The sequence below is a fragment of the Lactuca sativa genome, chromosome 2 (genome assembly GCF_002870075.4).
Source record: "Lactuca sativa cultivar Salinas chromosome 2, Lsat_Salinas_v11, whole genome shotgun sequence".
Taxonomy (NCBI): domain Eukaryota; kingdom Viridiplantae; phylum Streptophyta; class Magnoliopsida; order Asterales; family Asteraceae; genus Lactuca; species Lactuca sativa.
In genome coordinates this window covers 217,045,733-217,061,694 of record NC_056624.2, presented here as the reverse complement: position 1 = coordinate 217,061,694, position 15,962 = coordinate 217,045,733, and the positions used below count along the sequence as shown (strand labels likewise).

At 32.6% G+C, this 15,962-nt stretch overlaps 1 protein-coding gene and 1 pseudogene across 1 annotated transcript; both read left to right on the top strand.

Moving 5' to 3' along the window:
- Positions 1-4,843: 4,843 nt before the first annotated feature.
- LOC111905698 (uncharacterized) lies at positions 4,844-8,087 on the top strand. The gene is made up of 3 exons (XM_023901411.3): positions 4,844-5,503; positions 6,466-7,601; positions 7,744-8,087. Exons 1-3 carry the CDS (start codon positions 5,483-5,485, stop codon positions 7,751-7,753), a joined length of 1,167 nt encoding a protein of 388 aa, XP_023757179.1. The 5' UTR covers positions 4,844-5,482; the 3' UTR covers positions 7,754-8,087.
- Positions 8,088-9,853: 1,766 nt separating this feature from the next.
- LOC111905773 (general transcription and DNA repair factor IIH helicase subunit XPB1-like) lies at positions 9,854-15,368 on the top strand (annotated as a pseudogene).
- The last annotated feature ends 594 nt before the right edge of the window (positions 15,369-15,962 follow it).

The window sequence follows — 15,962 nt, the reverse complement described above, 5'->3', positions numbered from 1 at the left end:
AGCTTTGAATTTATAAAAAACAAAAAAATAATGAATTATTAAAATTGATTTTTTTTATCTTTTAAATTTAAACAAATAAACAAAATAAACTAATGAGCTTAAATTTGGTAATTTTGAAATAAAAAGGTAAGTTCATTAATGAAATTGATATTCATTTATTACTATATTTATTGTAATTATTACATTAAAGTATTATGTGAAATTTATTAAAATAGAAAATCCATAAAATGACATGGAAAAGAAATTAATTCAAAATAACCACAAAATAACATTTGGCAAATTGAATGAAGTGTGATATGTGACAAAAAAAACCTTTATTTATTAGAGTAGACTAGGTGTAAAACCCATATATATATACATGGGTTGATTAAAGAAAATAAAATATTAAAATATAAAAAAAAAATATTTTTTAAAATAAAATTTTGAAATAAGGAATGAAGAAACATATTAATTGCAATTTATTATAATATTTATTACATTTGATACTTTACATATATGAGTATAAGATTACGTGGTTTTTTAATTTTAAAAGTTAAAAAAAACATAAATTAACATGTGAATATTATTTGTTTAAAAAAAATCACAAAATGACAAGTGCCAAAACTCATTAGAGATTTACATGTGACAAAAAAAAAACTTTCATTTATTAAAGATGATTTATTTAATTATTACATTAAAGTATTATGTGGAATTTATTAAAATAGAAAAACCCATAAAATGACATGTGGAAAAAAATTAATTCAAAATAACCACAAAATGACATTTGACAAATTGAATGAAAGTGTGACATGTGACAAAAAAACCCTTCATTTATTAGAGTAGATAATATTAAAAGTACTTTTATATAGCGATAATGATCAAAACTGAAAGTCCATGGACGTATTTAAGGGTGTGCGAGGTGGGCGACCGCACATCGCCATATCCTATAGGGGGCCCAATGTTTAGATAAAATTCGTTATAGTAGACTAGTATTCCAGTTCCAAAAATAAAAATCAATTAAAAGGTATCATCATCAAAGTCAATTCACCCTCTAATTATCGTCATTTTAAGTCAAAAGTCACTACAACGCTAGTACTTCTCTTGAACTCGTTAAATGGTTGAGGGCGTGTGTTTTTTGTTATTGATTAGCCGATTGTTTTGGAATCAATGCACAATTAGATTCAAAAATCAAAATTATAAGTTTCAAAATCTAATAAGATCTCTCAATTCAAAAAAAAAAAACGGCCTTCAATTTTAGATTATTTATTAACCAATTATTTTAAGTTGAAAAATTAGAATCGATCTTATGAGAAATCTAATGCTCACCTACAATGTTTCAATTTTAGAATCGGTCGACTTATATTGTCGTTTGTGTGTGTGATTGTTTCAATTTCAATCGATGTCTTCTCTTAAAATGTTTGAACAATTCAATAAGTATGAAAAGAATTTTGGTTCTTTGCTTCCAAAAAAATTGAAGGAATTTTATGACAAAGTTCTTAAGTTGTGTTGTAGTTGTCTTGAAGCCGCACTTAAGTATGATGAATGATCAAATATCCCGCACTTAACTTTATCGGGAGTTAAAGTTAGTTGATGAATTCTTACAAAGTGAAGCTACTAACACACTGATTTTTTTAAATTATATGAAAAAAATCAGTTGTTTACCTAATGCAATTAATGTATATAGAGTCTTACTGACTATTCTAGTAACCGTTGCATATGCAAAAACAAGTTTCTCAAAATTAAAACTGTTAAAGTCCTACTTACGGTCCACAATGTCACAAACAAGACTTAATGACTTGGAATTAATAGCTATTAATAACAAATATATTAGAGTGTGTTAATTATAAGAGCTGGCGAACAACTTTGCTTCTAAGAAAGCTATGAGAGCATTGTGATTCATGTAACTATATAAAATTAGATTTTATATTATCATTCTTTTATTGCTTTTCAAATAATTATCGACTTATCGTAGTATTATTGAATTTTGCTTATATATAACAAAATTTATGCCTAGGGGCCCAAGTTTATTTTTTCGCACAGGGCCCTAAAAATCATCGAGACGCCCCTAACCGAAACGTATTTCTTAGATTTATAAGCAAATAAGGCTACCAAATAACAATAAATTTTGTTGAGTCAAGAATCTTCAAAATATAAAGCGGAAAGTAATGAAGACAAAACAAAATACAAATTAGCTATATACCGATCGGAAAGTATTCATTAAAAACCTCCCGAATTTGCTAAAATACAATGTAAGTTAAGATAAAGTAAAACCTGAACTCAATTAGGTATTATAATAAATTAGGAAACAAAAATCGTACATTTGACAGTTATAATGCAAATTTTGATATACCTAAAATATCATTAAGACAAAATTGTAAATTTGGTTCTTATTGTTTGCGGTTTTATTTGGATTAGGTTGAAAAACTTTTCAACTTGTAGATTGCGTCCTTATTGAAGAATTTTATTGTGGATTTGTTCCATCCACTTATCACCCGATAAACAAGGTTTATTAACCTCCTCAAATGCCCTCCACGTGAGGGTATTTCAGTCCTTTCAAATAGGTCCTTATGGTTTGTAATAACCATTGTATAAATTTTGAACAAACATCAACTTCATCACCAACATCTCTATTTTACCTTGATATTCACATTCTTTGGTGGAGCTCATACGTAATTGCCATGGTTGTATGTTTCTGTAGAAGAATCACAATATTGAAGACATATTTGACGAACATAAAACCATGGGTGCCATTTTTTCTTGCCCTAACCCTAAACACTAAACATGTATGCAATTATTTTTGTGAGTGGTGATAACATTTAACGGTGATGAACAAAATCTCATTATTTTTTAGATTGAAGGTATCAAGATGTATATTTTTTGGTGGAGATCCACCAATGTATGCAAGGTCAAGGGGCGTGTTCGGCAAAACTAGGTGGTAGTTGGTAGTAGTTAGCAGTTAGCAGGTAATGGGTAGCTGGTAGCAGGTAACATTTGATTTTGAAGAGTTTTGTTAAAAGCTTCTCCATGTAGCTTTTTATTTTGGAGCGTTTTGATGAAGGTAAAAGCTAAACGCTCCTGTTGTCACCGAACGAAACTTTTTTTTTTTACGAGCGTTTTCTTAAAAGCTAGAAGGAAGAAGCTCTCAAATTCCACGAGCGGAATACGCCCAAGATTAATCTTCCCAAGGCTTCTTAGAAACATTAATATGGTTCAAGAACACAACATATTGATGAATGAAACTAGAGAGTTAAAGATGTGTCTGTTTTGTAGTTGAGTTTCCTTCTTATGATTGGTGTATGTTATTTTTAGTTGCAAGGTGTTGGGTTATGGGTTTTTTTTTTTTTTTTTTTTTTTTTTTTTTTTTTTTTTTTTTTTTGGCTTAGGTATGCTAGTTTGTAGTTGGAATGTGTTTTGTTATGGGGTTAGATCTGGTTTTTGGTTGTTATGGAGTTTAGATGGGGTATATGTTATGTTTAGGTGTCTTCTATGAATTCAATGTCAAACTTTCACCCATTGGTTGATTAGCATATGGTAATAACATGCTTTGTTTTGGATATCGTTCTCTTAGGGGTTGCTAGGTTTGTTGTTTCGTGGTTTTCAACCCCTTTATCGACTAGTTCCTCATTAATTACGCTTTTAGATGGTTGGGAGACATGTAATAAGTAACCAGATTTGTAGACCCGTGTTTAATGTATACCTTTATGACATTGTTATCTCTAACATATCGAGCTAGATTGAGGACATCATCATTATTCCCTAAAACCTTAGTCCAAAGTTCATTCATTCTCATGTCATTTTGAAATAATAGTATATCATGGGGTACTATGTAGCCTAGTTCACAAATTATCATGTTTATCTCGTGGACATAAAACTCATCAATATCAACGCACTCAATGAACAGAGCCTCACCATCAAGATATTTAATGTTTGGAAACTTAGTAAACCTCCCACCACGATGAAGTTCTATGGAAAATAGAGTAAGTTCTTCAACATAAAACATAAAAGCATTCAATATAAGTTAGTAACTTTGATCTTTGTAGTCGATTAAAAAGTTTTTTATATACTCAATGGACACATATGAACTTACCATATTTGTTTGTGAGGTCGTAGTTTTGACCTAATGGATGAATCTTCCACACGATTGTCGTTGAACTATGATCTTGCTCTCTATTAAGGTTCTCTAGAGCGAATGAATGGGATTGCAGAAGAATGCAATTCAAAGGCAAGATAAACATAGTGAATGATTACAAACATAGGTACTACTTCAACATTATGACGATAAAAAGGTGAGTGGGCTTCGTTACATTAGAAATGACTGAAATACCCTTACATGGAGGAGAGGAGGTTAACATACATTAGCTAATGGTCTTAAATGATATACCAAATCCACAATGAAGTCATGAATAAGGACACAATATGTAAGTTGGAAAGTTTCTAGACACAATTAAAAAAAATTACAAATCTCATGGACCAAATTTACAACTTTATATGTCATCCTGTTTAATAAATGAAAGTTTTTTTTGTCACATGTCACACTTTCATTCAATTTGTCAAATATCATTTTATGTTATTTTGATTTTTTTTTCTACATGTCATTTTATGAGTTTTTCTATTTTATTAGATTCCACATAATATTTTAATGTAATAATTGCAATAAATTTATATCAATTTCATTAATGAACTTACATTTTAATTTTAAAATTCTCAAAATTAAAACTCATTAGTTTCTTTTATTTATTTAAATTTAAAAGATAAAAAACATTTTCATTATAATAATTCATTAATTTTCTTATTTTCTTATAAATTCGAAATTTTCAAATATTTTCTTATAAATTCAAAGTTTTCAAATATTTTGATTTTTATATTTTATTTTTTTTTCTTAAATTAATTCATGTAATACATGAGTTTCACAACTAGTCAACGTAATAGGGGTGTGTTCGGCACATGACGTTTTTGAGCGTTTGAGAGCTTCTAGCTTCTAGCGCGTTTGGCAAAATGTTCCATTTAAAATAAAAAGTCTTGTTTGACACTAAAAGCTTCTAGCGTTTAGTTTAATCAAAACGCCCAAATCCAAATGCTATTTCATGTAGCGTTTAATAAAACGCTGCAAGTTACAAATTACTTGCTACTAGCTAGTTTTGCCTAACGCCCTAGGTAGGAAATAAAGCAAGTTCGGTACGGCCCACACAAATAATGTGCTTTAAAATCAAAATTAATTCTATTACTTAATTTAATTTTATAGCATAAAAAGAAATCAATGTTTGACCGAATAGTCAATAGTCAATATAGTCGATACTCAATATATATATCTGGAGATTTTGCCAGAAAAAGTGAAAAACTCAAAACCCACCGCTACGGCCACATTTGGAAGCGTATGAATCTCCCGCGTCTGCTCGATTGAGCCCTAGAAAAACTTCGATCACAACTGATTCTCCCCTTTTCTATGGATTCCCCCGACGACTCTCCGGGAGGTTCACTCCGATAACCGTCGATTTCTTTTCAAATGGAAGCTAATCACCTACAGGTTCGCTCTTGATCATTTTGTAGTCTCTCAATTTCGTCGATGTGGCTGTTTATGTACCCCTTCTCTGGTATCTTAAGATTTCTTGATGTGTGTTGGTGGAATCGTAGTTTAGGGTGTGTAGTTTTGCTTGGTTTAGGAGGATACGATCGGACTCTATAAGATCCGATTAATGGATGTTAGCTCATTTGGTTAAGCGATTATAGAAATTAGAGGTGATATTACTACTAGGCACTAGGTAACCTTAGCTGGACTTCAATTTAGGACATCTGTTTTAATAAGATGCTCCAATTTGTCCCTAGTGGCTGAAGATGTGTATGGGATCTATCTCTGCGGTGCTCGATCAATCTGTTTCAAACAGAGAGGCGACTCTTATTTTCAGTTCATTAGAGATGAAATATGCATTCTTTTTTGGTCCTTCTTGAAAAATGATATACATTTCTTTATTGCATTGAAAAGTGCCTAGAATTGTCTTAGCTGTTTGTTAGACAACACTTGCATTATCCAAGGTGATGTAGTTGGATTCTTATAGAGTACGAATGCAATGTCTTATGTTTAAATAGCTTATGGAGATAGGAAGTCAGATGTCTATTGGTCTGTGTTTATTTACATCAAGGTTATGAGTTGGGGATACAATCTTTTTGTAAAACATGCAATATCAATGGAAGAGAAGTATGTTCATTGCAATAGAGATGCATAAAGATATTTATATCAAGGCTTTCAAGAAGATCATATTCTTTACAGCATTTTAGATTGTGACAATCATACTCATACCTAAAAAAGTATCGTTACTTACGTTCATGCACAATAAAACATGCAAATTTCGTTTCGAGTACTTTCTTAATTATTACCATAAGTGCTTCTAAATAGACCTATAATTTAAGACGCGTACCTTCGTTTTCTCTAAAATCCCATGAAAGTTGGCTTAGAAAAAAAATCATAATGTATGTATTATTTTGTAACAGAAACCCTTGAAGAGGGCATTGAGAAGTTGCAGAAGACAATCTAAATCTGAACATGTGACCAAAAAGAAAAAATCGTTGGACGGTTTTGCCCTTCTTCCCGATGACGTCCTTCTAGAGATCCTCAAAAAGCTTCCACCTGATTTACTCCGATACAAGGTTAAATTCGTCTGCAGACGATGGTTCTTCCTAATCACCGACAACATCTTGTTTGACCACGCTTCCCTAATCCTACAAACGTCAACCGGAAGCAACACAATTCGTCTGATGGATATAAGGGAAGAAGAACAAGGTCTAAAAATGAAACAACAATTTATTAAGATACCATTTCATGGTTGTATAAAATCTTGGTGTAATGAGTACCTTCTACTAACCGACTCAATTCGAATCGGAATTCTTTACCTTTTCAACCTAATCACCAAACAAGGATCATTTATTTCATCACCTTCCGTATCATGTGGAGGACATTACAACTGCAAGTGTGGACTCGGCATGTCGTACGATCCATTCAAAAAAGTATACAAAGTCGTCCACGTGTACATGGGCCCACCAATCCAATGCGAGATTCTCGTGTTAGAAAGTAATATCCCAAGTAACGCATGGATAATTTGGAAAAAAGTCAACGGGACTTCGTATACGGGTCAACGACAGTATTATTGGGAAAACCCGGTTTCGGTTCAAGGGAGGTACTTTCATTGGGATGTTCATAGTGATAAATACTTGGTTTCTATGGATACAGTTAAAGAGAGATTTCGTCAAACTTTCTTACCGGGATCGGATGTTTATCCTATGGATAATCGGTATTCTTTGGTTGAAATGGGTGGTTTTCTTACTCTTCTTCATAAAGTCTCGTTTGACCGAGTCAATGTATGGATGCTTAAAGGTTTTCAAAAGACCAAATGGGAGAGGTTTCATTCGATATGTATATTGGGTTATGTGTGCTTGAGGGTTTTCCCTGGGAGTGTTGTTTCTTTTCCTGTGACTAGTGTGAAAAGTAAGAGATATATTATTTTTAGGAAACCCGGATCTAATACGGGTTTATATAGTTATGATCTGAAAAATAAAATCATGAAAAGACTGGAGATTGATATCGCGGATAATGAACGTTGTGTGGTTCAGTCAACAACATCAAGTTTTTGGTGAGTCTTTTATTTTTATTTATTTATTTATTTATATGCTTTTTCAGATGTAGTCCGCTTTGCACTGGAATGAACTGTTAATATGTTCTTGAGGGTTCAATATTATTTTGTTTTGATTTAATTTTGTGTTTTTGATGTTTAGGAAAACATAAATTTTATTGCGGTAGAAGTCGATGTCTCTGCTGTGAAGGCTGGAGTTGTTGTGAAGAGAGCTTTTGAAGATTTAGGGGACTGGTTAATCCTATCAATATAAATGGATCCATTGTGCCATATGATCTCTTTACTTAGATTTAATTTATTTACCTTATATTTCATCAACTAATGGGTTATAATAACAATTCATTTGGTTGGATTATTAATCATTAGTGGGATTCAAAGGTTTTGAGATTATGATTTTAGTTTTATGCTTTGCAAGATTGTGATCGTATGATTGGATCAAGGTTAGAGATCCTAATAAAATGAACTTGTCTCTAAGTTTTCTCGCAAGGTCTTGTTTTTGCGCTATCTTTGTAATTTTATGTTGATTAAGACATGTCGGTGGAATTAATTTTTTAAGAATTTTACGCAACAACCATAATTCTTATAGATGCCAACCACAAAAAATTAGGAAGAAAAGAATTTATGCTAAAAAAGACACAAGACTGTTTGATTGTGTCACAGTGCGAATTTATGAAGTTGTGATGCACTATGAGATGAATAATTTTCGAATTTTGAGAAAATTATTCATTCTACACCCTGCATTTTCTTAGGGTGTCCATCTCAACATCGTGACTTCCGGTGTCTAAACTTTGCCACAACCAAAATTATCATCTCTAAACATGTTGTCTAATTTGATGAGAGTATTTTCCATATTGCTCCAAGATACCACACCAAACTCCTTCCTATGAGATGGTAGTTATCACTCACCGATCTCTCATCATAATGAAAATGCTTCGGAAACATAAGAAGGACTTGATTCTTTGCCTAGGAGTTCTTAAATAAATATGTGTTTTCGAAAAACTTATTTACCAACAGATATATTTTTAACTTATTTATCAAACGAGTTATTTAACAATTTAATAAAAAAAAGTTCTCTATCCTTTCATATTCTTTTTTCACAAACAAAGTTGCACTAGTCTTCTTAATTTTAGTATAGAAAGAATTTTCATCGTCGTGATGTTGTCCTCTTAATTTAATATGTAAGGCTTGCATATGGAACGTTGTCCTCTTAATTTCAGCTTAAAAAAATATAAAAAAATAATTTTTTAGTATATATAATTTGATTTGGAGGGTACTGTGCTTAAATTTACAATTTTAAAAGAACTAAACTAAAACATGTAAATAATAAGCGGGTCTCTTTTGCAAATTTGGAAGTGCATGATCTTAAATTTCATTGTCTCGTCTGCTAAATCAAAAGTTCCAATTAACCGTTTTCTGAGTCAATCCTAAAACTGAAATCCGGAAAAGAAAAGGAGGGGAAGGAAATGATTAATTTTTTTTCGTGTTCCCGAGTTCGAAGGAAAAAAAAGAAATTTAAAAAAAAATGTGTTCCCAAATTGGAAGAAAAAGAAAAGAAAAAAAAAACAACATTACAATTTTACATTTATTTTTTTAGCAATCATATTACATACATAGTTTTAACTGGAAAAGAATGTTGATCTACATGTCATCTTCACGTTTTGTGTCTTCACATTCTTTTACACACATACACATATTTAGTCAAATACCACCAATATATAATATTCAATTAAAATATCGATGGATAGCAAATATAAATAATATTAAAATGAAAATATTTGTGACTCTCTTACTAGCATTTGTCTAACTAAAAAGGAACCAAAATTTAAGAAATGTCCAAAACAATGCAATTTAATCATACTAAGACTCCAAAAACCAAAATTCAATTCGTGAAGCCAAAAATAAGTCAAACATAGAAACGCGTTATGTTTTTTTTGGCAGCATCTATGTACAAATCCTACAAGTGAAACTAGTTTAGGAGAAATCCTATTGAGTCAAGATAGGAAGACATCTGCAGAATGTAGCAGTGAGAAAGATAAGAGTTCAAGAAACGTGAGATTCTCTAATTGTACAAGGGCAAAAAAGTCAAGAATAAATGGCATTACCTGAATCATTGTGTTTACATGAGCATGATTCTCTAATTGTAGAAGGGCAAAAAGGTCAAAAACATGGCAGATGAAAACATCAACAGTAACAGTGAAAATTTTAGAATGTTTAAAATTAAAAGAATTGTTTAAAAACTTGGCTGATGAAAACATCAAAAGTGTTTGTGACTGCGCACTAATAATTTTACATAACATTCTATTCTTGTATTTTAATAATATCCCAACTTAGAATCATGAGTCAATACACATGGCCACACACGTAAAGCAACAACAAGAAAATTACTCTAACCAAAACAGATTTCAGTTTATTGATTCAAAACTCAAAGAATACCCATATACATTATTTGATACGACATTGATTAATTCTCAGTTGAAATACAAACACTGAATTGAAAAAAGAAAAAGAAAAAAAGGAACAAGTTTTAGCTATGTGCAATCTGTGTAAGATTGCAGGGACGAACATGAAGACCTGATGAACGGCTTGAGGATGAAATCTTGTATGTGATAAGAAGGGTAATTGGATAAACTTCAAACAAATTGGATGAAGATACGGTCGACTTCTCTCCAAATCTCTCCAGGGAGGAAGATTAGGAGGGAAGATCTTCCTTTATCTTCTGTTCTTTTCTTTCCAAATCCACCAAAAAAAAAAAACTCGGGAACAAGATCATCTCCTCCTTTCCTCCCGTTTTCATTCCGTACATCCGCCTAACAAAACTCGGCCATATAAGTATATAACCTGCAGTTGTCAGTGATTTCCTCACTACTATACTGTCTGAAAAGATCTTCATCTTCTCCCAATCCGCACACACGAATTGTTGATTCGGTTGACAAATCTAAGAACCGATCGATCATGGGGCACGGTATATTCGGATTTAATTTAGAAAAAAACCCCTAATTTATGATCAACATATAAGGATCGCAATCAAAACACAAAAGCTTGTATGGATGAATGCGATAATTATCTAACTCTTTATGTGTTTGCTCGCAGGTGATACAAGTGGGAGACCTAGCAAGAAGCACAAGCTATCAGCCAAGGTTGTTCGCAAAAAGAATTTGTAATTTGTTAATTGTTATTAACACCATTTGATTTTATTATTTTGGGTAGGAGAATTGTTTAACTAAAGAAAATCTGAATTCTACTACATCTAGGGTTAGGTCAGACAATTGGTTCATTGAAGTTGATGAACTTTTCATCCTACAAAGAAGTTAAATTGCTGTTCATCATTGTCACCGTTTGATTATTCTATGTTCAATTGGTATATTGGAAGTGTCTTACTGTTTCACTATGTTTGATGAATTTATAACTGAACTAGGGTATCTCATATCAATGAACATTTAGATTACACTTCAACCTTCACATGAGAAAACGAAGATTTACTCAAAAGTCAATGAAACCTTTCCTAGAAAGATTGAGTAATCCTAGTCGGTTAATGTATGAGTGTTTTAACACATGACAGGAGGACTATAAAGCTGCAGCTTTTGAAGAGGAGGATGCATATTATGTTGAAGAATTTGGTGAGGATGATCCTGATGGTATTTTTATCTAATTATTATATATTAATAGTGATTCGATATCTTTCATATCTAAATCAATGTTTTCTTGGTTTGTATAAGCAGGTGATGGAGAAGGAAATAAGAGAGATTTTACCAAATTGGAACTTAAAGCAGATCATGTGAATCGGCCATTATGGGCCTGTGCAGATGGCCGGATCTTTCTAGAAACCTTCTCTCCATTGTATAAACAAGCTTATGATTTTCTAATTGCAATTGCAGAACCTGTCTGCAGGTAATATATATAAGTCTGCATCTCAACTATCAGTATATATATAAAAAATCTGAGATTGATCTTTCATGTTTGGGGTGTTTGTGCTTATATATAGGCCAGAGTCGATGCATGAGTACAACCTGACTCCACACTCACTTTATGCAGCTGTGTCAGTGGGTCTAGAAACTGAAACCATAATAGCTGTGTTGAACAAGCTTTCAAAGACGAATTGAAGCTCCCTAAAGAGATGATCGATTTCATTCATGCTTCAACATCCAATTATGGAAAAGTAAAGCTTGTACTGAAAAAGAATCGTTACCTAGTTGAATCTCCATTCCCGGAGGCAAGACTGCTTATTCTTTTCTTAATCTTTAAACAACAGATTGTATATGGATGGATATTCAAATATTTAATTATTAATTCTGTTATCTGATTGGTGTTTGCAGGTATTGAAGAGATTATTAAGTGATGAAGTCATATCTCGAGCGAGGATTTCCAACGAGGTTGTAGCTATTATTCTTATTCTTCTTTTTTATGTTGTTTTATATGAGGGATTGATCTTGATCATTCTGTCTATTCTCACATTCAGGGTGACGATGGGTTTGCTGTTAGTAGATCAGTAGGTGAAGTTGAAGGCAGACATGAGGAACTGCTAACAGAAGCACAGCTGGCAGCTGCAGCTGAAGAAAAAGAAGCTCATTCATTTGAAATTGACCCCGCTCAGGTATAGTATATGATACATTGTATCCGTTTCTGATGAAGGTCATCTTATTTATAACGATCACTTAAAAAAAAAGGTCGAAGAGTGATTTGTAGATTTACTGCATCATTGATTGAAGAAAATTAATTACTTGACAGGTTGAAAATGTAAAGCAGAGGTGCTTGCCAAATGCTTTAAACTATCCCATGTTGGAGGAGTATGATTTTCGCAATGATACTGTTAGTTCTCTCTCATACTTGTATGACAGACATTCTTGGTTCATTATGCAATGTGATTTGTAAACAGACTAACTGTTAATTTTTACCCATACATTCCAACAAACAGTTTTCACAATGTTCATCGCTTTAAACAATATTCATCAGTTTTAACATCAGAGGAGTTGGGTGGGAAAAATAAAAAGGGAAAATAGGTAAACGGTTGGTTTCATAAGCTTTTTGACTTAACCCATTAAGTCGTTCTTTCCAGATTAAGTAAAAAAGAAACATTCATGTATAGCTTAGCTGTGAAAAAGAAACATTCAACCCCATAGTCTTTTCTACAATTAATTGATAATTATTGATAAGCAAATTGCGCAGATAAATCCGGATGTTGAGATGGAATTAAAGCCTCAAGCACAACCACGACCTTATCAAGAGAAGAGTCTTAGTAAGATGTTTGGAAATGGTAATTAGACGCTGATTAGAAAAAGTAGTTAATATTTGTATTTGTTGAGAGAGAGTTTTTTGGTAACATTTGTTGAGGCTGCAGGAAGAGCAAGGTCTGGGATCATTGTGTTACCTTGTGGTGCTGGAAAGTCTTTAGTGGGGGTTTCTGCAGCCTGCAGGATTAAAAAGAGCTGTCTCTGTTTAGCAACAAATGCTGTTTCTGTTGACCAATGGGCTTTTCAATTCAAGTTATGGTCAAACATTCGTGATGAACATATATGTCGCTTTACATCCGATAGTAAAGAAAGGATTTGTGGAAATGCTGGAGTTGTTGTCACCACTTACAACATGCTTGCTTTTGGTGGTAAAAGATCCCAAGACTCTGAGAAAATCATTGAAGAAATAAGAAATAGAGAATGGGGTTTGCTACTCATGGACGAGGTACATACACATACACTTTTGAATACAGTAATCATGACCATTTTACCCTTATATTCCAAAAAAACAAAACAAATTTCAGGTGCACGTGGTACCTGCACATATGTTTCGTAAAGTTATTAGCATCACTAAATCTCACTGCAAGCTTGGGCTTACTGGTATGCTTCTGGAATACTAAGGATTTAATGTTCTTTTGTCTGAGGTTGGAGTTTTTTATATATATATATATTTTTTATTGTTTTGTAGCTACACTTGTTAGAGAGGATGAAAGGATTACGGATTTGAATTTTCTTATTGGTCCGAAATTATACGAGGCAAATTGGTTGGATTTGGTTAAAGGAGGATTCATTGCAAATGTGCAATGTGCTGAAGTGTGGTGTCCAATGACAAAAGAGTTTTTTGCTGAATATCTAAAACATGAAAATTCCAAGAAGAAACAGGTATGTATGTATGTATGATCTTATTAGAATCAATAGTAATTGTAGTTGATAATTGTGTATGTTATGCAGGCATTATATGTGATGAACCCTAACAAGTTTAGGGCTTGTGAGTTTCTTATTTGGTTCCATGGGGAACAACGTGATGATAAGGTTATCGTTTTTGCTGACAATCTTTTTGCACTCACGGAGTATGCAACGAAGCTTCGTAAACCAATGATTTATGGTGCCACAAGGTCCATATATTTTTGACTTTAAAAGAAAAAAAGGCAACCTTTTATCTTCGCTTGCACATGTTAAATTTAAAAACTTTATATTTGGTGTTCAGCCATATTGAAAGGACAAAGATACTGGATGAATTCAAAAACGGCAAGAAAGTCAACACTGTATTCCTGTCAAAGGTAATGAATGAATGTTTGTTTGTTTCATGTGTACGTTGTCTTTTAAAATTTTAAAATGTTTGTTTTTGTTTGCTGTAGGTGGGAGATAATTCAATAGATATTCCGGAAGCAAATGTAGTTATTCAAATTTCATCACATGCTGGTTCCAGACGTCAAGAAGCCCAACGTCTTGGCCGTATTCTCAGGGCTAAGGTAATTTTTTTTAATTAATTATTTAATTATTTTAAAATTTGAATTTGTTATTATATTTTAAGGATGTGGAGTGTAGGGTCGTCTGCAGGATAGAATGGCAGGTGGAAAAGAGGAATATAATGCCTTCTTCTACTCCCTAGTATCTACAGATACACAGGTAGGTAATAATATAATATATCATACAGTATTATTGAAGGTCTAAAAAAGACAAACGTATCATGAATTGACGGCTAATTTGTCAAAGACATGAATGATGTAGGAAATGTACTACTCAACTAAACGGCAGCAATTTTTGATCGATCAAGGTTATAGTTTTAAGGTAATTCATCAGTTAGTGTTTATTCAAAAAAATAAAATAAAAAAAACCCGAGATTAATATAATATTTGTGTGGTTGGTTTTGAACAGGTGATAACAAGTCTGCCTCCACCAGACAGTAAGGCAGAGTTGAGCTATGATTGTCTCAAGGACCAAGTTTCTCTTCTTAACAAGGTCTCGACTTAATGCTGAATTTCTGCTGCTGGTATAACTTTGAAGCAAGCATGAGGAGTAGGTGTGTTAGAATACATGCTTATATGACATGATATGTATATACTATATAGGTGTTAAGTGCTGGGGATGATAAGTTAGGCTTGGAAGATGATACAGATGACAATGCACGGCAAAAGCGTATGATGGGGTCCATGAGTGCCATGTCGGGAGCTAAAGGAAATATCTATCATGAGTTCAGGTTGGTTTGGTGGCCTATTTAATTATTAATTATATGGCTTTTTCTTTTTGTGATATATATAAGTGATGTGTTTGGTTGGTTTGCAGGAGTGGACAAAAGGGAGGTTTTGCAAAGAGCAAGCCTAAGGATCCGGCAAAGAGACATCAACTATTTAAGAAACGTTTTGGATGAACAGATCATTACTTGTTTTGTTGTTTTGAATGCAAAATTAAAGCAAAGCCAAATGTTTCCATATATGGCCTACAAACAAACATGTTGAGATAAATTGTAATTTTCCTAAACTATGTCTACATGGGCATCTACTCATCAACAAAATCCTCTTTTTTGCCTGTAAAGAAATATAATAAACTTTACAACACTTACATTGGTTTTCTTGTGTTGATTTGTTGGAATGGGTCAATGCCATTTGATCAGAGTACACTGTACTTATAGTATTTGATACAAAAGTACGGTTTTTTGTGCCTGTGCCTGCGCCTGTGCCTGTGCCTGTGCCTGTGCCTGTCAAGTCAATCAAAGGTTTTGTATTGTATATATGGACTTGGTTTAACTTCCAAGTAAAAAAAATGACCTCTTAATAACACTTCTGATTTTTTTAAGTCGAGTCTTTTACTATTTTAACCCACCTTATGATCTAGTAGGCTAATAGCTAGACCGAATGAAATATGACTATCTATCTATCTATGTGTTTGTGTTTTAAACTGAATGAAATAAATTGAAAAGGGTACTATGAAACATAGTAACACCAAGTTGTTTAATTTTGTCACAACATCATTGGATTGGTAACTCGATATGTACTTACTATTTAGGCAAATCCGAGTTTAGAGTTTAGGCATGCTAGGGACGATATGTTACAAGTGTATGGAACCCAAAGATTACACGGTATACAAACACTAATCTTCACCCACTCTTTCATGTTGTAGAATTTTTAGCCTA